General features: G+C 42.0%; 1 protein-coding gene across 2 annotated transcripts; it reads left to right on the top strand.

The window, feature by feature from the left end:
- Nucleotides 1-847: 847 nt before the first annotated feature.
- On the top strand, nucleotides 848-21,539 carry SLC3A1 (solute carrier family 3 member 1). 2 transcript variants are annotated; one of them, XM_066178496.1, is made up of 11 exons: nucleotides 848-2,704; nucleotides 9,100-9,553; nucleotides 10,242-10,421; nucleotides 11,363-11,517; nucleotides 12,553-12,678; nucleotides 14,923-15,042; nucleotides 15,752-15,876; nucleotides 17,040-17,238; nucleotides 17,941-18,087; nucleotides 20,152-20,268; nucleotides 21,099-21,539. In XM_066178496.1, exons 2-11 carry the CDS (start codon nucleotides 9,157-9,159, stop codon nucleotides 21,537-21,539), a joined length of 2,007 nt encoding a protein of 668 aa, XP_066034593.1. In that variant the 5' UTR covers nucleotides 848-2,704; nucleotides 9,100-9,156. The 2 variants fall into 2 exon arrangements, with proteins under 2 accessions (XP_066034593.1, XP_066034592.1); XM_066178495.1 differs by lacking the exon at nucleotides 848-2,704 and having other exon boundaries at nucleotides 8,636-9,553.
- Nucleotides 21,540-21,612: the final 73 nt, after the last annotated feature.

Genomic DNA, 21,612 nt, shown 5'->3' with positions numbered 1-21,612 from the left:
ACAGTTTTGAATAGAAAATTCTCTGATGTTAATGCTTTCATGTTAGAACTGTTACAGATTTTTTTTTTTAATTTTTACAGATTTTTTTCCCAACCTACTAATGTAGTTTTTTTAGCTGAGTGGAAAAGGAGAATGGAATCCTCCATGGTGTTGATGCTTCAGGGTAATAACCTGCCTAAATAGTTAGTGTTAGTGTAGAATAGGCATCTTTACAAACAACCTGAAGATTTTTGAGTCTACAAATCTGTAACTTCTTTGAACTTTCTTGTTGGATTTGTTTGTACAGCATAACCTCTGCATGCTTCCTTCATGAGCTACAATTTTATTGCCTTGTTCCACTAGCAAGACTTCTGGTACTCCATGGGCTCCAGTCCCATGAACACTTCTTTGTGTAGATTTTTTACATTTAGTGGATAATCTCCCTCAAGTACAAGGGTTTATTCCTTGTATCGAAGTGAAGCATACACACAGGTTTTTCAAAGAGAAGGATAATAACTTGCAGAGCTACATCACAATGTAAATCAAGACAGCTTTTTTCCCCTAAATTATCAGTACTTGTCATTCATGCATCCACTTGGTTACAAATTCTAGTCATGTTTTAAGTTTAATCCAAGTAGTGTGTAGATTTCAGCAGCCTGGGAATAACTTTGCTTGTTGACTTCGTATTCTTAGTGTGAGGAATCTGAATGAATGATGAAATTTGTTCATGTATTTGACATAACTTGTCAACATTTTAAAATTACATTGTCTTAATTTTGTTGCCACCTGGTAACTAACACAGATATACTTATGTAGAACACTGAGAGTAGGAATTGCCTCTTCCACCTGAGGTCTTTCTGTTGTGTCAAATTTGGCTTGATTTCATTTTTATGACTTCTCCTGTAACAGAGGCAAAATAGTCCATGTCAGTTCTCAGATCTGCTCTCTGAGCAAAATAAAGATCAGTTTTAACTGCTCCTCATTAATGTGTTAAATGGGATAGGGGGTAATGAAGTAGATGCAAATATAAGTGATGTCACTCTGACCTCAAAAGTCTCATATTAGGGGTTAACTACTACTCCTCTTAATAGGCTGGATCTTCTTGTGGCTATTTGAACCTGCCTCCAAACCTTTGCAAGACTTGGCAAAAATATCCATATTTTTCATGGCCCTAAATGTGAATCTGATACTGATGTTGCTATTTGGGTGGTTTAAAAAAAGACAAACCAAAACACAAAAGCAACAAAAAATCCAAAACCACAAAACCAAACAATCTGTTAAGCTGTTGATTCTTTTAGCACACCAGAGGCTGGCTATTAGTGGCTAGATAGTTGCTTGGTATCATGTGTAAAGTAGAGTTCAGTCCGTTACTTTATCTCTGAGCTTTTGTATGCTGTCAGCCATAATCACTGGCTTGAATCTTAAAAAGTAAAATTAGCCCCAGAAACCCAGTCATTTTTCTTTGGCACTTTGAGAGGAAATCAAAAGCAATAAGAACTCGAGATTAGTTCCAGCATTGAACCAAACTGTAGTAGGCAACTTTTACCTCTGGAAGATGAAGCTAAAAGCAATGCTGCCTATCATAAGGTACAGGCCTACAATGGCCAAAAAAAAAAAAAAAAAGGCCACAATGCTAAGCTGTTTTAAATTATCAACTAATATGCAGTTGGCTTGAGGATTGTCTGAAGGCTTGTTGCGTTTGGCTCTTTATAGTTCTTTTTTAGCTCTAAACTGAAAATGAAGTTGGAGGGAGCTGCAGTGGTGCAGGTAAGCAACTCCATGGGATACTCCCAGTCATGAAGGAATTTGACAAAACCACAAGAAGGGACCCAAAGTCACTGAATTTATGCAGTCTAATCCAGGTAGGTATGCAATTTATGCAGCTCAGGCTCCACCTCTTCCACCTTTGTAACCTGTTTTCTCTGAATGCCAATCTGAACTTGTCCTGCCTGTGTTTGTTTGGGCTGTTGCTGTACAGACCTGACTTAGCTCTACTTGGTTTATGATGTCTTATGTTCATGCCTGGCTGCTTCTCTGTTGATCAAAGCATGAGCAGCTTTTGCATTTTAGCATGACTGTGCCTCCTGTTTGTGTTCAGCTCACTGTTGGTGCTCATCTCTCATTTCCATCATTCACTCTGTTACTTCACCGGTGCTGCTGTGCTTAGCTCTTTGTACATCTGAAAGAAAGGTCATGTTCTCCCAAAGACTTCACATTTCTTTCTTTAAAAATCTTCAAGTTCTCCTTTGCTGTGATATCTGGATTTAAAGACTGAGTGGGATTGCTGAGATTTTCCTTCTGGTTTTGCCTTAAACTTTCCTTATTTGTCTATGTGTATCTTGTCTGGGAATTTTCAGAGAAAAAGTCTTTGATGTGCTGATCAGTGATTGCTGTGATTAGGGGCTGAATTAACATCAACTAGTGATTGCATCAGCACCTGCTTTTAAACCTAACAAGGACTGATAAGGGTTCAGGTCATGGGGATGGGCTGATAAGGGGAAAAAAATGGACATCTTCCATCAGTTGGGTAATCTTTCTCTGAAAGCAGTTATCCCCCCCAGTAAAGGATGAAAAGTACTGTAGTAGGAATGAATACACATTCTGAAGACTTGTGGCAACTAATTCAAATGGTCTCATTGGATATAATTTTTCCTGTTGTGTCAAGTCTGCTTCAGAAATAACATTGACTCTGATTTTCTGCTTTCTCAGACATCTGGAGTCTGAGGTGAGTTGTGGGGAAGTTGAGTCTACGGTGCAGTAGTGTTCAGTGTTGTAAGGACCCTGCCCTTGACCTTTAAAAAGCTGGAATCAAGTTCATGAGACCCCTGATGGCGATGTTGGAAGTTCATCTGATCTTTTAACATAGAAATACTGATTTTTCTGGCCTTTTTCAGGTGGCTTCTGGAATATGTTTGGTAGATGAGGGATATTTTTGAACAAATGTTCAGACAACTTATATGTGAGGCTCTGTCAGAAAATGACCAAATGTGTTTTGCCTGTATCATTTTGAAAGACCTGTAAAACTTAAGTGGAAGAAATTGGGCAGAAGTTCATAGAGGGAAAATTCTCTCTTGTGAGATAAAACACTACGCTTGGAAGTTAGCATCCAGGACTCATAAAGAGAACCCAAAAGTATTTGTGTGTGTTATATTCTTTGCAAGACTGTTACATTTTCTGAAAAAAATCCCTGAATTGTCTTTTTTTTAAAACGTGCAAAAAGAGAAACTGTGGTGAAAGTGCACCATTCTATGCTGATGTATTTTAGCTACTTCTTTGGGGGCTGAACCTGTAGATTACTAAATATCCTACATTTAGAAATTAGTTGGAAACTTTGAAGTAAATGCATTTTAACTTAGAAGTAAAATGCATATTTAAATTCAATTAATGAAGAGATATTTACCATTGTTTTTGTAAGGAAGCTTCTTAACCCCATTCCCATCAAATTAATTCTGTGAATATTGTTTCTATTTTGTTTGGCAGGTTACTGAGATGCAAAATGGTGGATGCCTACCTAATCTTCAAATAATTTACATTATTTAATTTGTTGTTAGTAGGGGAAACTGGATGATGTGAGAGGGTTTTTTTTTTTTAATCCTTTATCCCACGGTCATCTTCATAAATGCATCTAATTTTAATAGTACTACAAGGATTTTGGCCTGGATATGTAAAGCAGATACGTTTTTCTAGTGTGTTTTAATTAAAAGTATTTCCACGCTGGGAGCAGAAAATACGTGAAATTAAACCAAAATACTTTTCCCAGCTCCAGTAAATCTGCATTTACTTTGGATGGAGATAGTTTTTGGAAATACTCTGCTAACACAGTGTCAAGATGTTTAGAAGTGTAGTGCTTTACAAGAACTTCAGTCTCTGCTCTTAGTACTTTTTATGTTATGCTGGCTGTGAAATTTTGAAATGGTGAAATATATTTTACATTCATCTCTTCATTCCTACTTGTCCTTACCTTAAAAATTCGTAGGAAGTTCCATGCTGCTGCTTCAGAGATTACAGTTATTGCATTTAACTTCACACTCTATTCATTAGAAAAACCCAGAGGTCCAAGCACGGGAGTAATTGCAGCAACTTCTTTACATGCTGTTACCACATTTCAAGTGCTGTTTATGTGAACCAAAAAAAAAAAAAAAAAAAAAAACCACCCAAACCCAACAAAGACCAACAAAGTTACATTTTTGAGATGTGACATCTCATATTACCTTAGTAGCCCCTATGCTTTGAATTGCATTAAATAAAAATAAAAAAAAAAATAAAGGGAAAGGAGAAAAATCTGTACTAAATGGGTATTATGTTATCATTGACTTGAGGATGTTGTACAGCTGTCTTCCATTTCAGCCTGCAGTATTCAAATATTTGAAAGATCTGTCTTTGAAATGCAGGCAGGGCATCCACTCAGAAGAGAACCAGTTTGCACTGCTGCCCTGTACTTGTGCAACAGACCCCCAGAGAGCAGACAGCCCCTCCCAGTAAATCCTTCATCCTTCCACAAGAGGAAGTGCTTTGTGCTCAACAGACCAAAACCTGCTCCTCAGATTCCTATTCAGTGGATGTAGATTGTTCTCAGAGATAAGCCCTGGCAAAGGCAGATGTAGCTTGTGGGGTGCTGCCTTTTTGGGAACCCAAAGGATGGATGTGGTGGTGATGTAGTGCGATGCCATTTTATTTTTTGAGCTTCTCCTTTGCTTCCTGTTGGGCGTGGCTCTGCTGTTTGTATTGCAGATCTCCCACTTCAGGGATATTTCAGTAGCACAGGGTCTCTCTTGAGTTACAGTCATCCAAACTCTTGACATGATTTAATACCATGCTGAACCTCTCCAGCTCATACGAAGGGAAGAGCAAGGTCTGGGTCTCTTGCTGGGAAAGGTTTTGAGGAGTAGGCTGGAAAAGAAAATCCTTTGGAAGTTGTCATCCTCTAGGACAGAAATGGGGCAGATGAATGCCATAAAGGGAAGAACTGAAAAGAGCACAGTTAATGTGAGTGAGCTTTTTCCTGGAGAGGCAGCCAACCTGGAGATTGTTTTTCTGTGGATTGGATGTAGTGTTTGACCCTCTGTGGGGGAAGCATCCAGAACGACTTAATGCTGTGTGCTCTTGTTCTTGCAGCTATGATGGCTGCAGGAATTAGTGGATAATTGTTTTCATTAAAAATAGTGGGAGAAGCCAGCCTTGGTGATCAGCTGTGGGGGGCAGGGACTGGATGCCTCCTTCCCCCAAAACCTACCCCTGAAATGTCACATGAGCCAAGCAGTAGCTAATTACAGCGTTTTTAATGACATTAACCTTTAATCACATAGTCCATTAGTGGACTAAGAGCATTAAAAAAGTAACAAAACCCCCACCAAACCCTGTCACTGTGTCCTGTGCAATGACGTTTTGCCACCCCCAGGACTTCAGGCTGATGGCAGAAACTTCAGACATGCTCATGGTAAAAGATACTGTGTCAGAAATTTGTTCCCTTAGACCTTCTCTCTCTTGACAGCTGCCCTCCAGGTCAAGGGAGTATTCTTTTAGTGCTGAGTGAAAGGTAGCTTTAAAGGTCAGATTATCCATCAGTCTTGTTGGAGCTGCTGAGGTAAAGCTACTGCTGAGGTGTCTGCCTTTTATACATACCTGTAAATCTGGCCCTGATTCTGTAAATAATGAGGTTATATTTAAAGTGCATTATGTCAGACCAGTTCCAGTGGCAACAAACCTTTTAATGAAAAAACATAAAGCAAGAGAACTTTTTAACAATAAATATCTTCCTACACTTAGCACATTAGGGTGCATAATCACCCCTCTGCATGGTTTTCGGTGTAATATGTGTGGTATTGAGGAACTGGCAAGCTACTTGGCATTTGTAGAGCATCAAACAGTAGATGACTAAGTCAGTCAGTGCATCTAAATAATTATATATAAGAAATGCTTGTGAAAATTAACCCCTCCATCTTATAGAAATAACCATGGCAATATGTGTGGAGATAGCAGCTATTACTGCCCACATACAGATTGGTTTTGTTTCCCTACCTAACCCTGAGGTAAACAGAGTAACTGGCACAGAATATGAAGTGTTTTCTTTACTACTTAATGCCTTTCAGTGGATTCTGCTAACACAGTTGCACTGGCTAGTTACTCCTGCTAAACTGTAAAATAGCTCAGGAGGGAGCCATTTCAGAATTGTTTGAGAGCAAGCCAGATGCAAAATGCCTGCATACATAAAATATATTTTAAAAGGAAAAAGTTAAAGCTCAGTGGGAATTGTTGGTGATCTGCCTTTCTGAGATGAAGTTTACGTTATTCCTTTATCAAATAATTTTAAGGCAAGCAACTTCTCTGGATGAGGAGAGGAAGGAAAAATAGGTCTGTATTAACAACAAAACACCTGCATGGTTTTATTTTTAGTCTGTGAAGAAAATCATACAGGAGACGATACCAGATTCTTGGGTTTGTTCTCCTGGGTCTGTGGTAGTTGATCATCCAGACCTATTTTAAGCTCCTTGGCTGTATATTTTCTCCAAGCTTTCTAGAGAATTTTTTTTTTTTTAATTTAAGGCCCAGGTGTCTACCCTAAGTGTACCTGTGTTCCGCTGGTACCTGCTTGCGCTTCAGCTCTTCTCACGGGGCAACGCGGAGTTGGTGTGAGGCGTGACTGCGGTGCGCCTGTGAGTCCGCTCAGCCCGACTCTACACACTGTGTGTTCACCAGCACTGCCACTTGGGAATTTCCAGCATGGCTTATGTTCCCTTTCAGCCTCACCGTGATTGTGTCACTGGATCTTTTGCGTGCCCTGCAGCCAGCAGAGATGGCGCGCATGGATTTATCTGTCCATGGCCTCCGCCTCCTGCATGCTACATTTATCTACCAGAGCACTCTAATCCTCCTCTTTTCAGCCAGACGCTTGGCAATTAAGACACGATCTGCCCTACTTAAGGTATAAATAAGCCTTTAATGTTACTTGGGGATTACATTAGGACACGAGGGGCTCCTTTGAAGGCACGGCTTTCGCACAGCGGGATTCACAGAGCAGGCTGCTCCCGCAAGATGCTCAAAGGAGGGGAAAGGAATGGTTCCCCAACCACACGTAACGGAGGGCAGTAGCAGCTTCTGACTAGTGAGGTACCAAGTCGGCCTTTATCAGTTGTAAAAGTGTGTGTGCCGAGGGTAAGCTGCCTGTGTCCTTAGATCAAGTGAACCTGTCTACGCAGGCAATAATCATCAGAAAGTTTACTGGCTTAAAGAAAAGAGATGGGAGGGAGCTGAAATACTCACTTGGAACTAGTTTCCCCTCTTTGATTCCAGCAGTATTGGTGGGTGTAATACTCTGCACCTGGCTGTCCTGAGTTTCCCTGGCTTATGTGACCCATGTATCTGTGGCTGATGGCTGCGTTTTGGCCATCATTTGCTCCTTCCTCTGACTTGCTTTGCTGTGCTTGGATGACTGAGGGAGCTTTTGTGTATGAAGGAAGATCTGCACTTTCAACCCTCTGAGTTTGGGGGCGGGGGGGGGGGGAGTGGAAAACAAGCTGGGGAGTACCAGGTCTTGTGTATTTGATGCAGTCTAAAACAATTTCTACATTTACACATTCTCTACTTTAATTGCAAATTAAGTCGTTGAAATGAAACAGTTGAAATGGAGTGAGGAGTCACTGGCATTGTGCTGAATGTATGTGTATGCCCTGAGAGCTCATTGCCTGTCTGGAAACTTTTGCAGCTTACTGGTATGATGATGTTAAGACTGTAGAGATATCAAATGGGAGTGAAACTGTGTCAAATAATTTCCCACTTCTGGATTTCCTTGTAATACTGAATTACAGGCACTGGCACCACAGCTGTTATCTTGGATGCTCCCACAGCTGCCTGACGCTGCACAGGCTGAGGTCGCTGCCAGGCACTGCTGTTAGGAAGAGGAAGGATTAAATCTGTCAGCATCAAATACCTATTCTTAGCTCAGCTACTGAAGAAATAACACATTTTTTGAGTAATTTGAATATTGCATGCTGGACTTTTTACAATCCATCGTTTATAACCTTTCATGGCTTGAGGCAGTAATAAACACTTGTTTTGAGTCACAATCCAACATTGTCTTCCTGACTGCAGTTGTCTGTGAGTTTCCTTAGGATCCTGACCATATGGTCAGGGGTAGGAGTTAACTTTTACAGGTGATAGGGCAGCTCCTTGGCAAATCTGTATTGCTTTGTATGTCCTTTGGTATGCTGGGCAGGGGGCACTGGTGGGAAGGCATGTCTTGATGCTGCCTTCAGGCACTAGGGGCCTAGGGCACACAGATGTGTAGAGATGTGCATGTTTGTGCAGACTTTGGGCAATGCTTTTTCCTGCCTAGAGTAGTAGCAAAGGGGGAGGGGGGAGTGAAGGGAGAGGCTTTTTAAACTTTTTTTTCCTCCTTTTTTTTTTTCTTTTTTTTTTTTTTTTTTTTTTAAATTTGATGAGGTGCTGAATTTTAATAGTGGACAGTGGTTTTTTCTCTTGAGTTTTGCTTGTGCCTGTGCAGAGCTATCCTGTCCTGCCCCGGGGCTGGCTCTGGGTATAGCAATCCACCCCATGTACCCCGCTGTGAGTCGCTGGATCGGTATGTACCCGCAGCAGTTGTTAGTGCTTAGGAGTTGGGGGTGGGCTGGGGGTGGGTTAGTTAAACTGTGAAAAACACTGCAAAACCAGCCTTTGAATCTTTTCTTCTTAGTTTGTGTTGCTGTGTTTGGGCCAGTGGCTGCTAACGCTTCATTTTCTCCCTGTCCATGTTTAAATTACCCATATTCAGACTGCTTCAGGCAGGGGAGACTATGACCAGTCTGGAAAGTGCATATTTTCTAGATCTGATAGTAGTAAAACCTGAATTTCCCCCTGCTGTCATAGTGAAGAGAAACGTGGTGGTGTACTGGAGAGAGCAAGAGTAAACATAACTGTGCTCAGCTGGTACCAACAACAGGCTTTACTTCCCAGGAGGACTGCCCTTTCTTGTAGCATTTTGTTATCTTGCTGAAGATGCGGAATATGCAAAAAGTCCTGAGCACTTTGCCCTTTTTGTCCCTTTTTGAACTTTAACCAGTTGGTCGAGATTGATTATCAACCCAGAATAGCTAATTGCACTGCTTCTCATTTCACTGAACAAAGGTGCTGTGGCCAGAGTCTCCAGGACAAGACCTGTCAAGTAAAGCTAGGAGCTTACCTATGGAGCTGAGTGAGAAGAGAGGTGTGGAGAACAATGGATTTGTTCAAAATGAGGCTTTTGAGGACAAGGAGGCAGACGCCAGTAGCCAAGGAGAAATGCCAGAAAAGTGCAGTGTTGATATGGACCCGATGGCTGTGGAGGAGCCAGTGCTGAAGCCTTATGCTGGGATGCCAAAGGAAGTCTTGCTGCAGTTCTCCAGCCAAGCCCGCTACAGAGTCACCAGGGAGATCCTCTTCTGGCTCATCATTGCTGGTTCCATTGCACTTGTGTGTGCTACGATTGCCATCATTGCTCTCTCCCCAAAGTGCCTTGACTGGTGGCAGACTAGTCCTATTTATCACATCTATCCTCGTTCCTTCAAGGACAGCAACATGGATGGGAATGGGGATCTGAAAGGTGGGTCAGTTTTCATTCTTGCTGTATAATAGTTGTGTGTGTATGAGTGTATATAAAAAACAAAACCAGTGGAAGAGTACAGTCCAATAGACAAAGCCATCTTAATGGAGAGAAGGAAGAAAAGTTGTCAGGCAATGTTTATAGCAACTCACACTGATGTGAATAAATCCAGGAGCTGCTTGCTCAAGTTAAGTCTAAGTATGGAATTAGAAGGGAGGTTGAGAGATGGTGCTGAGACCAAGCAGCAGCACAGCTGCTACCAGAGTCAGGTACCTCCACAAAACTGAGGCCAGTCAGAAGGATGAGTGATGCTGAGCACCTCAGTGGCTGCTCTTCCTAAGGAAGACTCAGACTGACAGAGGGGAGAAAGAAATGCGTTACTTCTTGTTTTCTTCATGGTCTAGGTGTTGTCAGCTCATAAGAATGAGTGGAGATGGGGCATCTGGTAATAAGGAAGCAATGCCACTTATCAGTTGCTGAGCTGAGACTGCCCTGGAGAAAGGGAAGGCTCAACACCAAAATGGACAATGCATTTCTAAACAAGAAGTGATAGCCACACTGTACAGTACTGGCAAGTGAAGGGCAGAAGCTGTTTCTGTAGTTGCATACCATAGTAACATGTCAGGAAGATAAAGACAAAAGATTTTTGTCTTTTCTGAACAGATGATGTCCTTTTCTTTTTAAATAGGTATCCAGGAAAAACTGGACCATATTACATATTTGAATATCAAAACCATCTGGATCACCTCTTTCTTAAAGTCGCCTTTAAAAGACCTTGGATATGGAGCTGAAGACTTCTATGACATTGATCCCGTTTTTGGATGCATGAGAGATTTTGAGAATCTGCTTGTAGCCATACATGACAAAGGTAAGCTGCGCCTCCAAGCAAAGTAGCTCTATTTAAAACATGGACCTTATAGAGACTTCAGTTTGTGCACCTGACAGTCCCCCCGTGGTGGCATTGAGCAGGAGCTGATGGAGGTGCCAGCAAAGGGAGGAAGTCAGCTCCACAGCAATGTGAGCTCTATGATTGCTGTTTCTGCCCTTTGGCTCTGGGGCAGTGCTGAAAGCAGGACAGAGGGCACAGGGAGCTACAGCAGCAGCACAGGGTGGCTGCATGTCCTCTGCAAGGAGGATGTTTGTGGCTGGTGGGCTGGCACCCATCCATGCTCCCTGAGGCCTATCTTACAGGCATTGGAAGGCTGGAATCAAGCTGAGGTGCAGTTCTGTCTGACTGAGCATGAGGGAACACACACTTCCTTCCTGCCCTTGCATCCTTGCTTTGGTGCGTTTATGCCTCTGACCAAATGTTTGCTCAGGTGTTTTCTTCTTACAGCTGTTGAGCTGAACAGAAAATGGTTTGCCAGTCTGAAAATATTTGAGGTTTCAATAAAATGTCTGGTCTTTAGGAAGGGTGATGAAGAATGTGTGTTCACTGATGCTAGACTGGTGAAGTGTCTTTCTCACCTGGGAGGTGCAAGACAGATGGTGAAGTCAGAGTTAGTGAAAGTGGTTCATAACAGCAGAAATCTGTTCTGATTTTTTTCTTTACCCTTCTTTCCCTCCCGAGGTGTGTTCCAGCTACTTGCAAACACCAGTCAGGTCTAACTGTTTTGGTACTCTGGTACTTTTTGTGGGTTTTTGTTTTTGCCCCTCCGCCAGACCTTTGGTATGGAAGAAGCCCTAATACCTCTGATACTGCAATTAGAAAAAATATGAACGTTGTCTTTAAAAGGCTAAATGTAATGTTGTAGTTTGGGGGGCGGGGTGTTGATGGGTGTTTTTTATGGTTTTGTTTTTATTTTTAAGGGCTAAAGGTGATAATGGATTTCATACCAAACCACACGAGCGACAAACACCGGTGGTTTCAGCTGAGCCGCAATCGGACTGGGAAGTACACGGATTACTACATCTGGCAGAACTGCACACAGGCTGCTGGCTCAGTCACCCCTCCCAACAACTGGGTAAACACGGGAAGGGACACACACACATCCCAAGCTGGATGCCACAGAGCAAAAGCAGCTGTAACATGATTGTCCCAGTGTAGACGGGGTTATAAATTACGGGTGAGAGGTACAAACAGATGTTACTACATGAATTAGTGCAGATTAAGATTTAAACCAGGCTGGGGGATCACTGGAAAAGTTCCTACTTGAAGTGGAATTTTAAGAATTACTTTTGTTTCTTCACATCAGTGTTAAATCTTCATTCATGAAACAAACACACAAAAAGAAAGGTTGTGCACAAGTTGTTCCCACATGCCCCCTTCTGTGGACGGGTATTCTGCTCTAGAAACTGTGTCCTCTGAAATCATAGTTGGTGGAGAAAGAAACAAAACTATGTGAACTTGGCTTTTTTCCTTTTTTTCTGGAAAGTCATCAGGCCAGAAAGTGTGTTGCCTGTTTCAAATAGATTTCTTTTAGATTTGATCTGGTGGGGCCAAGATTAGGAACTTGTATATTCTAAAAACTCAAGGTGGAATTAATACTTTGTACCAATTTGTATTATTTCTCTTTAAATTTAAGAGTCTTAAGAACTATCTTAGTTTTTGGAATCTTTATTACTGAGATGGTGAAAGTTTAACATTTTTAACTTGCTGACTGTTGTTGGCCCTTCAAAGGGACACTACTAAATTGCAGAAGGCTCTAAGTTAACTAAAGCTATTTTTAATAAGTTTTAGGAGAAGCAATTCCAAAATAAATGTTCCCACCCGTGTTTTCCCCTGTATTCCAGATAATTCCCAATGAAAGTTAACTTACTAAAAAAAATCTTCAAAATCCACAGCACTGAACAAGAAATACATGTGGCAAAGCACAACTAAAGAGAGAGCAACTAGTGGCAAAAAGAAATTAAAATGATGAGTACCAAAATACGTTCAAAATGTAGTCCACCGATTAGGCATTTTGTGCTTTATTTTATGCCCCACAGTTTAACGATGCATGGGAGGAAATGTTTGTAAAGTTAGTAGTTCTGAATGTCTCTCTCCCTTGGCTGAGCAGGTGAGTGTCTTTGGGGGCTCCAGCTGGCAGTTTGACGATGTGAGGAAGCAATGTTATCTCCATCAGTTTGGGAAGGAGCAGCCAGACTTAAATTTTCGCAACTCTGCTGTCCAACAAGAAATCCATGTAAGTATGAAACCCGCGGCTGCTGAGCCAACAGCAAAAGCAGCTCTTGCACTGAAGCCTGTGCAGAGCTGGCTGACCCAAGTGCAGAGAAGTTTTTATCTCTGTTGCTACAAAGAGTTGTTAATTGGCCAGTCAAGTGGAGGGATGGCACCTTGTTTAGCAGAGAGATGTTTGAATTATCAGGAAAGCAGAGGCAATGCTGATTTGAATTACAAGGAATGCCTGGGCTTGTGGATAAGGGGGAGATAGTGAGTTTCGATCTGTCTGCATGTCTGATGACTTTCCGGGGGGAAAAAACAGTGTTTTCACAGTGAGAGTGGTGGTGATGGTGCTGCTGGGATGGAATCTCATTCCTGTCTGCACTGTTTCTTAGCAGACAGTGTGGAATTTATTAAAATGTGGGGACGTAGGCCTGAATGTGGGGAGCCTGACAACTGCTGCTTCTTTTTCCCCCTTTGTGTAAGTTATCCCTCACCAGGTAGTACAGCTGCTTCATGTGTTTAATTGAATCCTTAAGTGTTTGCTACTTTGTACTGTTGAATTGTGGTGCATTTCTTTGGTGCTGGTCTTTACAGCTGCCCAGTCCTCCTGGGGGTGGTCTCTGTGGGGCCTCTCCCCTCACCAGGTGGGGACTGCATGAGCTTGAAGGAACAAAACACTCCTGGTCATACCTTTTAACTCAAGCGTGCAATGAGACTGCTTTTGAGACTGGTCCTCGAAGAACTCTGCCAGGAACCTCTCTGTGTCTTGATACTTGCTTAATGCCACACCTCACCATTTGCACCCTTTTTCCCCCCCATAGCACTGCACATGCTTCTTAATGATCCTGGCTAATTACTTCTTTAAAATAGTACCTGGATTATTGAAACTCTAGTAGCAAAGAGATGCTGCATTTCCTATGCAAAAAAACCAAACCAAACCAAAACAAAACAAAACAAAAAAAATACAAAAAAAACCCCCCAAAAAACCCAAAGAATATGTGAACGGTGGGAAGTTTGTCCTGGTAACACCAACCTCTGGTAAATGTGTATGAATATCATGTTAAAGAATAATTTTTGTCAAGTATTTTAATTCAAAATCCTGCTCAGAAGGCTAGGAGGACTGAGCAGGAAGCAAATGGACTTTTGCAGAGAAGCTCAAGTCTTTGGTTCAGCAGCACAAGGGCACCCAAGAACATGTTATGGCTTTTGTATGTAAATAGATGTAGATTGCTGCCAGTGAGAACCATGTCAGTGCTTGATGTTTGCAGTGCTGAGCACAGGTATAAGCATGAACCTTTTTGGCTAGATTCAGTATTGGACAGACACCATATTGAGAGCTGCTGCTTTCAGAATGGTGCTATGACAAAGTGCAGCTCAATGAGGCAGTCTTTATTTGCCAAACAAAAATCTGTGCAGCTTGAGTGTGGACTAATTCTACTGCAGCCTGTTCAGACAAGTGTATTTCATAAGTTTTAAAAAGGCAAGTCAATAGACATCTTCTAAAAAAAAATTTAAAAAAAAAAATTCCTCAGATGAAGAGAAGTATCATAACTAAAAGGACATTTGCAGAAACCACTCAGGAGCGACTGAACTTTGGAGTTTTTTTGTTAATACTAGGGCAATTAAAACTGTAGCAGTATAGTTAGTGAAGTAGGATACAGTTTTACTAATAGTGACTGATACTGGAATTTGATAGTGAAATTTCAAATCAGTAGCATTTGTAATTGTTGGATAATAATTTCTCATGTTCCTGCAAATCAACAAATAAGTCTGACAATAAAACTTAAAAAAAAAATCAGTCAAATAAGAGAGAACAAATGTTTTAAGAATTCTGTTGTGTAAAAGAAAGTTGGTGGCACAAGGTTTGTGTGGAACAACATATTCTTGCATATTTGAATCAATATGTTCTAATTATGTACGGCCATGAGGAGCATTCATCAACAACATCACTTAGCATGTGATTAGCATGGATTAGAAATCGCTTTTAGCAAGTCAAGCCTGGGTTTGGTCTCCTGAATTACGGGAGAAGCTAGAGACCAGTCTTTTTTGTATGAATGAAATAGTAAGATATACTTTATTTAGCGATTAATTTTACTTTAGTTCAACGTGAGTCGCTTTAGCTTCTAGAAAAATTTGAAGTACAAATCAAAAACTGAATTGTTATGTATTAAGACCTCCTTACAAGTTTAGTTTTCTTTTTAAGAGTATATTATTTTAAATGGGGTGGGCTCACTCAGAGTTTTCAATTTTTGCTTCTATCTAGGATATTATAAAGTTTTGGCTCGGCAAAGGAGTTGATGGATTTAGTTTCAGCAATGTTAAATTTCTCTTAGAAGCAAAACATCTCCGAGATGAGCCTCCAGTGAACAACCCTCCGAGTGGAGTAATGTATATGTTCTGTATTTGCTTTCTTTCCTGCATTTCCTATGGAGAAAAGAATGCCTGGTTTGACTCTTTTGGGTCTTAACTATGGCTGTAGGAAAATCAGGTCAGCCTTGGAAGGGTGGGTGGGTCCTGGGCACTGTGCACAAAGGGCACTCACCACAAAGGAGCCCCAGTAAGAACTGGAGCATAACTAAAAACAGGTATAGGCTATGTGTCACAATGAGAGGTGACCAGACACATTCACTGTTGTTTGTTACTTGCTTTTGCTCTGATAGTGAACTTGGTGATGTTCCCAGGTCGTGCCAGCACTAAGACACTGTTCTCCTGTGGAGCTGGAGATCACAGACAGCTGGCCAGCTCCAGCATGGTGGTGCTGTTGTGTTACTGTATCAAGGCGCTGTCCATATTTCCAGCCTGGTCTGAGGCCACAGCAGCTGCTGCGCTTGCTGCTCCAGATGGGCTCTGTTGGTTTGTGCTGTGGGGGGGCTTTCCCGGCTGAAAGATGGGATCCAAAATTATCAATCCTCTGCTACTCCAGAGTTCCCCAACTGCAGTTCAGCTCTGTGCTGTTAGTGCTATTATGCTGAATTCATTTCAGTAAAAATTCATGAACTGGTGCACTGTCAGGGAAGAATGAGAAAAATTTGGAGAATTCTGAAACCTAAAACATTGGTGAACTAACCTGAAGTACTATGCCTTGCTTTAAGGGGAGCAGCACAGCCTATTCCCAGCTGCACCATGACTACACCACCACGCAGGTCGGTTTGCATGACATCATCCGCGGCTTCCGTCACACCATGAACGAGTTCAGCAGAGAGCCTGGCAGATACAGGTAACCAGCACAGCTGGCTAGTGTTTTCTAATATTCATCTCCCTCTTGCTAGCAATGAAATGGGTTTTTAATAACAAAGTATGCCACAGAAATGCAAATCCTCCAGTGCAGATAGCAGTGCATAGGCTATACTGTCTCTTCCCCAGAGTATGCAGAAAGGAATTGGCCCTGTTAGCTCTGCTCCATCTATGGACTGTATAAAGCTAAGCAGAAAAGGAAACCTTTCTAATCACAGAGAGATTAATTTATCAACCATAGCCTGATTTATTCTTTAGTTTTAATAGTGCAGTTCAAGTGAGACACACAGGCAGAGAGTGTTAAAATCACAGAATGGTTGAATTTGGAGGGGACCTCTTGAAGTTCTCTGGTCCAAACCCCCTGCTTTTTAGGGCCACCTGGAGCCAGTTGCCCAGGAACTTGTCCACATGGCTTTTGAACATTTTCAGTAATGGAGACTCTACAACCTCCCCTGGAGAACCAGTGCTAGGGCTCAGTCACCCTGACTGGTGGAAGTTTCCTAAAACCTTTCCTGTGTTTCATTTTGTGCCCATTGCCTCTGGCCCTGGCACTGGGCACCACTGAAAAGAGCTTGGCTCTGTCACCTTTGCACCTTCCCTTCAATGCATGGATGAGGCCCCCCTGAGGCTTCTCTTCCCTAGGCTAAACAGCCCCACCTTACAGCCTTTCCTCCTGTGAGAGATGTTTCAGTCCCTAATGGCCTTAGTGGCAGACTAAAGAGGAAGGATTACCTCCCTCACTTCTGGCAGCATGTCTCCTAATGTAGCCCAGGATGCCATGAGCCACCGGCAAGGGCACATGGATGGTTCATGGTCAACCTGGGGGACCTCCAGGTCCTCTTCTGTAAGGAAAATATGGAAATTGCTGGAATGGAGTGTGTGGATGTGGATTCAGGAAGATAAAACTTCAGATACTTTAGCCTCGTGTTGATTCTAGTAGATTTTTCTCCAGCAATTTCCAGGAAGTATTTCTCCTTGATTCCTTGTCTGTCTTACAAAATATTGTTTCTCTGTATTAACCTTTTTTTGATGGGGAGGGGGAAGTGAACATAATTCTTAATGCTCTGTGTCCAACCATTTCTAGCTTTATTATGTTCTGTGTAACCAAAAATGAGCCATAAAAGCTATTTGTGTACTTCTTTGTAGATTTATGGGTTCTAACGATGATGAAAAGGAAGACATTGAAGCAACAATGATGTATTATGGAACGACTTTTATCCAAGAAGCAGATTTTCCTTTCAATTTCAACCTAATTAACGTGAAAAATCTATCGGGCAACAGTATCTTTGAAGCTGTCGACTCATGGATGAAAAACATGCCTGCAGGAAAATGGCCGAACTGGGCGGTAAGGGCTCTAGACCGACTCTCACAGGAAGGGACACACACTGATTTCAGTGGGATCAGCAGCAGCCTGGGGCTGTGGCTGAGCTACAGTCGCTGGCCTTGTGAAAACTCTCTACTTCTGCTGTTGTTGGAGTCCTTGGCACTGTTTGGCGCTCCTGCCCTTCAATAACAGTTCCACTCCCCATGCAAAGATGACAGAAAGGAATTTATGACCATGCCTCTCCCTCAGTGTCTCACTGGTGGCTAATCCATGAGTGAGAATGGAATTGGGATAGTTATCTTTGACCATAAACTGACTCACTGCAGTGGATTCTGGAACCCGCCCGGGGTCAGGGCAGAGCAGGCAGTGCAGGGCAGTTAACTTAGAACATTGCTCCTCTTTTTCCTAGGAAGCATGTTTGACATGTGCAAAGGATCTTTTCAAAGCAAGCAGAGCAGTCCTCACACAGCAGAGAACTGTAAGCAGGGAGAGTTGTTATTTGTCGTCTCTTCCTCCCTTCTGCCTGCTGCTGGCAGGACCTCCGTGTATTAAATTTTTTGAGACAGAAGTTTGTGATGGCATCAAGATAAAGATAATGGACCTCACAGCCCTGGAAGGGAAAGAAAAAACCCCAAACATTTCCTCCCTTTTTAAATTAGTTAATCAATTTCACATATTCATAAAATTTTATAATGTGTGTTTACAAAATGATATTTTCTTCAGGTTGGAAGCCCTAACGCTGCTCGGATTTCAACTCGGATTGGGAAGGAGTACATCAATGTCATGAACATGCTGCTTTTAACCCTCCCTGGCACTCCTGTAACTTACTATGGTGAAGAAATAGGCATGGAGAACATTGCATCAGAAAATGTAAGTGAAGAGCGTGTGAACTCTGGTCCTGTTGTTGTTCAGTTAACAAGTAACAGAAGATTCAAAAACACAAGAACTTTTGTTTTGTTAACCAAACCCAGTCGTTCTCACTGCTTAAATGGTTTTCCGTGTTCCTCATGGCAAACCATTGTACAGCAAGTGGAAATGGCCAGGCTAGAGACCAGAACCAAGGCCTTGATGTGTGTCTGAACTGGTAGACTTCAGTTATGGATGCTGATTTGTGTCTTTCTCCAGATCAGTCTTGAATGGTTTCCAGCAGTATTGCTTCAGCAGAAAGGACAGCAAGTGCCAGCACTGGGCCTGGCCAGGGGTTAGGAGAGATGTGCTGCAGACATATGAGGGAAGAGGAACTGAGCTGTGTCCTTCCTCCCGTGGAAGTGCCCTCATCATTATGTCAGAGTCCATTATTTCCTGGCTGTTATTTAAAGGAAATCACGGTTCTGATTCTGTCCAAGCCACGACTGTCATAAGTATGCCCAAGCTCAGAAAAAGGGATCTGCACAAAGGGGAGGCTGCCTGGTGGCACGCAGAAGTGGCTTTTGGTCGTCATGCATAGTCTGTCCCAAAAGGGAGCAGCTCATCTCTGCCTCTCCTGACCATATTTGAGCACCATAAGAACATGGTCCTATGGCAGATGCTGCTTTCCCTGTGAAAGACCTCTCTTAGGGAATGAGGCAGCCTCTTGCAATGTTAGAAATGGCATTGGCTAGCTTTGTATAAAAGGGAAAGAGTTACTTGAAGCACAGGATCATCTCCAAATTTGTCTGATTCAGATGTAAGGAAATGATAATGATTCTCTGATTTAAAAGGAAATCTCATTTCCTCTGGGAAACCCCTAGGTCGAAGTATCTCCTGCATTTTCTTGCTGCTGCTGATTACTGCTGACAGAGTGATTCTCTTAAGAAAAGTGGCTCACCCTGAGCTCCTCAGGGTTCACTCTCTTTTAGTGGCTACCCTGTGGTTCAGGGCTTTGGAACAAATGCAAACCCACCCTTCACTCAGTCTGGAGAGGAAGGTTCCTTGATTAATGGGTGTCTTAGGAAGATGGAGAGTATTTGCTCAGGATGATATAGGCTTTAGCCCCCAGCATTTCAAACACTTCAGGAGACACTGAAAGAGGTAAAGATGAGAGGCAGTGTTACCAGTGTTGAAAACTTAGGATTTTTTTTCCCCTGCTTTTCAGAATATGCTAAAAAGGAGAAACCCATTATTTATAATGTCACAAAGGAAAGTGACAATTTCTTTTGTTAGGCTGCTGCTCTGACAGATTGTATTGAAAAGTGTCCTTTATATGAAAAACAGTTTTCATGGAAAACAAACACTCAAAGTATGTGCAAAATATTTTATGCCCTCTTATATCATTAAATTTAAGTGTCAGATCTTTTGGCAGCTCTTCAGTAACAATGAGGAAGCTTTTTCAGAATTTTTCTGAATTCTTCAAAATGAGAACTTCAGACTTTTTTTATATTGACACTTTTTAATCAGCTAAAAGCCGGTTTTCAATAGTTTTGCACTTAGAAATAATAATTTTACCTTTCAAACACAAACAATCCTATCAAAATTGTACCCCTTGCAAATGCAAGCTTGAAGAGTTCTGGGGTGAAAAGTGCAATACTTACAAAAGAACAGACACTGAACAGCAGTTACTTGTTGTTTACTGTTACTGCAATGACATCTCTTCTAAGGACTCATTACCTCACATATTCACTCTCTGCATGTCTAGATATTTATCAGAATATCCTGACTGTCATCAGTAAACTTTTATCCAACCATCTGTTGCAAAGGATGATAACTCTAGTGAAAGTCATTTGGGAATTCCACATTTAACCCAGCAGGGCTGTATCTGAGATGCTCCCCTCCCCTCCATTTCAGGAATTGTCTCAGTTCTCATTTTCACCTTAGATTTGGACCACAATTACATCCTCATTGAATTTTAACTTAAACCAAAGAAAGCAATACTGAAAGGGGGATCATTTGGGAGACGTGAGAACATGCTATTCAAAGAGTAATTTGTATTATGGTAATCACCACTTTATTTTCTAGGCGACCCTCCCAGAGAAATCCCCCATGCAGTGGGATGGAAACGTTAATGCTGGTTTTACTGAAGGCAACAGCAGCTGGTTACCTGTTAACTCCAACTACCAAAGTGTAAATGTGGAGGTAGGTATCTACATGTGTGACAAACTAATGGTCTCAAAATATTTTAATGTATTGATTTTACTTTGTCTTCCTTTTAGTAGTGAGCATTGGCAGCAGGAGCAAACTCAAGGGGAAAAAAGACCACTGAATCCTCACAAGTTTTATTAGAAAAGGAAATCCTCGCACAATAAGGAGCCTGCTTCACCTGTATTCATTTAAGCAGAGCAACTACACTTACGATGTTGATGGGGCAATTTGGCTCTTTAACATCCTTTTAATCCTTTTGATATTAAATTGGGAACTGGTCTCTTTTTCCCCATTTCTGTTGCTATAGAAAGTACTGGCTTTGTAACAAGAACTTGACATAGACCAACTCTAACATAAGTAGAGCAATGAATCAAGCAGATTTTGCTGACCTACAGCGCTGACCAAAACTGAGGGCAGAAAAAAAAAATCTAAGATAGCAGAAATATAAAAGGTGAAATAAACCCTGTGACTGCAGTAGACTGGACTCAGTGAAAAAGATTCAGTGTCAAGCTTTGAATGGCTGTGGCTTTCTCCTGAATCAACAGTACTGAAAGGAAGCTGTGGGAGGAAGCAATAGCGTTAGTGCTGGGGAACTGTTATGCTTAATAAACTCTGTGTCTGCCACTCCACATGTGCCAAGGAAGTGCATGAGAAAAAGCAGTGAAATTTTTTCAGTGAAATTTGCAGACAGATCTGAGGAGGGATAATTGTCAGCATGGCATTCCGATAGGCGCGTTCTCAGCAGCCTGTGTGGGTGTGAGCAGGGAGCTGTATTTCCTCCCTGCACTGCCAGGAACTGACCCTGTTGGTGCTGCCTGTTGCAGATCCAGAGCACCTTGGCCAACTCAACCCTGAGTTTGTACAGAGCGCTGACCTCGCTGCGGAATGATGAGCTCCCCCTGAATCGAGGCTGGATGTGCCACATCTGGAGTGACAGTAACGTGTTTGTGTACGTCAGGGAGCTGGATGGCTTAGACAGAGTCTTCATGATGGTGCTCAACTTTGGCCAGGAGTCAGCAATAGACCTGAAGGCCATAGTTCCTAACCTTCCCTGTGAAGCTGTCATAAGACTCAGTACTCGTTTTACCAATGCTGGTAAAGTGGTCAATACCAGACTAATTAAAACTGAAAAGGGAGAAGGCCTGGTCCTTGAATATAAAACAACAAAGCCTGTTCATACTATGGAAGCTTTTCAAGGAAAGTGTTTTGTGGCAGAAAAAGCTTGTTATTCCAAGGCTCTCAATTTACTCTACATGAACTGTTAAGCAGAGGAGTAGAATACCTATGCTTTCATGTTAATTTAGAAGATACTAGTTTCAGGGAAATGCTAAAAATACT

This window comes from Chamaea fasciata, unplaced genomic scaffold (genome assembly GCF_029207755.1).
Source record: "Chamaea fasciata isolate MVZ Bird 193981 ecotype frontalis unplaced genomic scaffold, bChaFas1.0.hap1 SCAF_3, whole genome shotgun sequence".
In the NCBI taxonomy this organism is placed as follows: Eukaryota; Metazoa; Chordata; class Aves; order Passeriformes; family Sylviidae; genus Chamaea; species Chamaea fasciata.
Note: the sequence above shows the minus strand (reverse complement) of the source record. Positions and strands in the feature narration are given on the sequence as shown.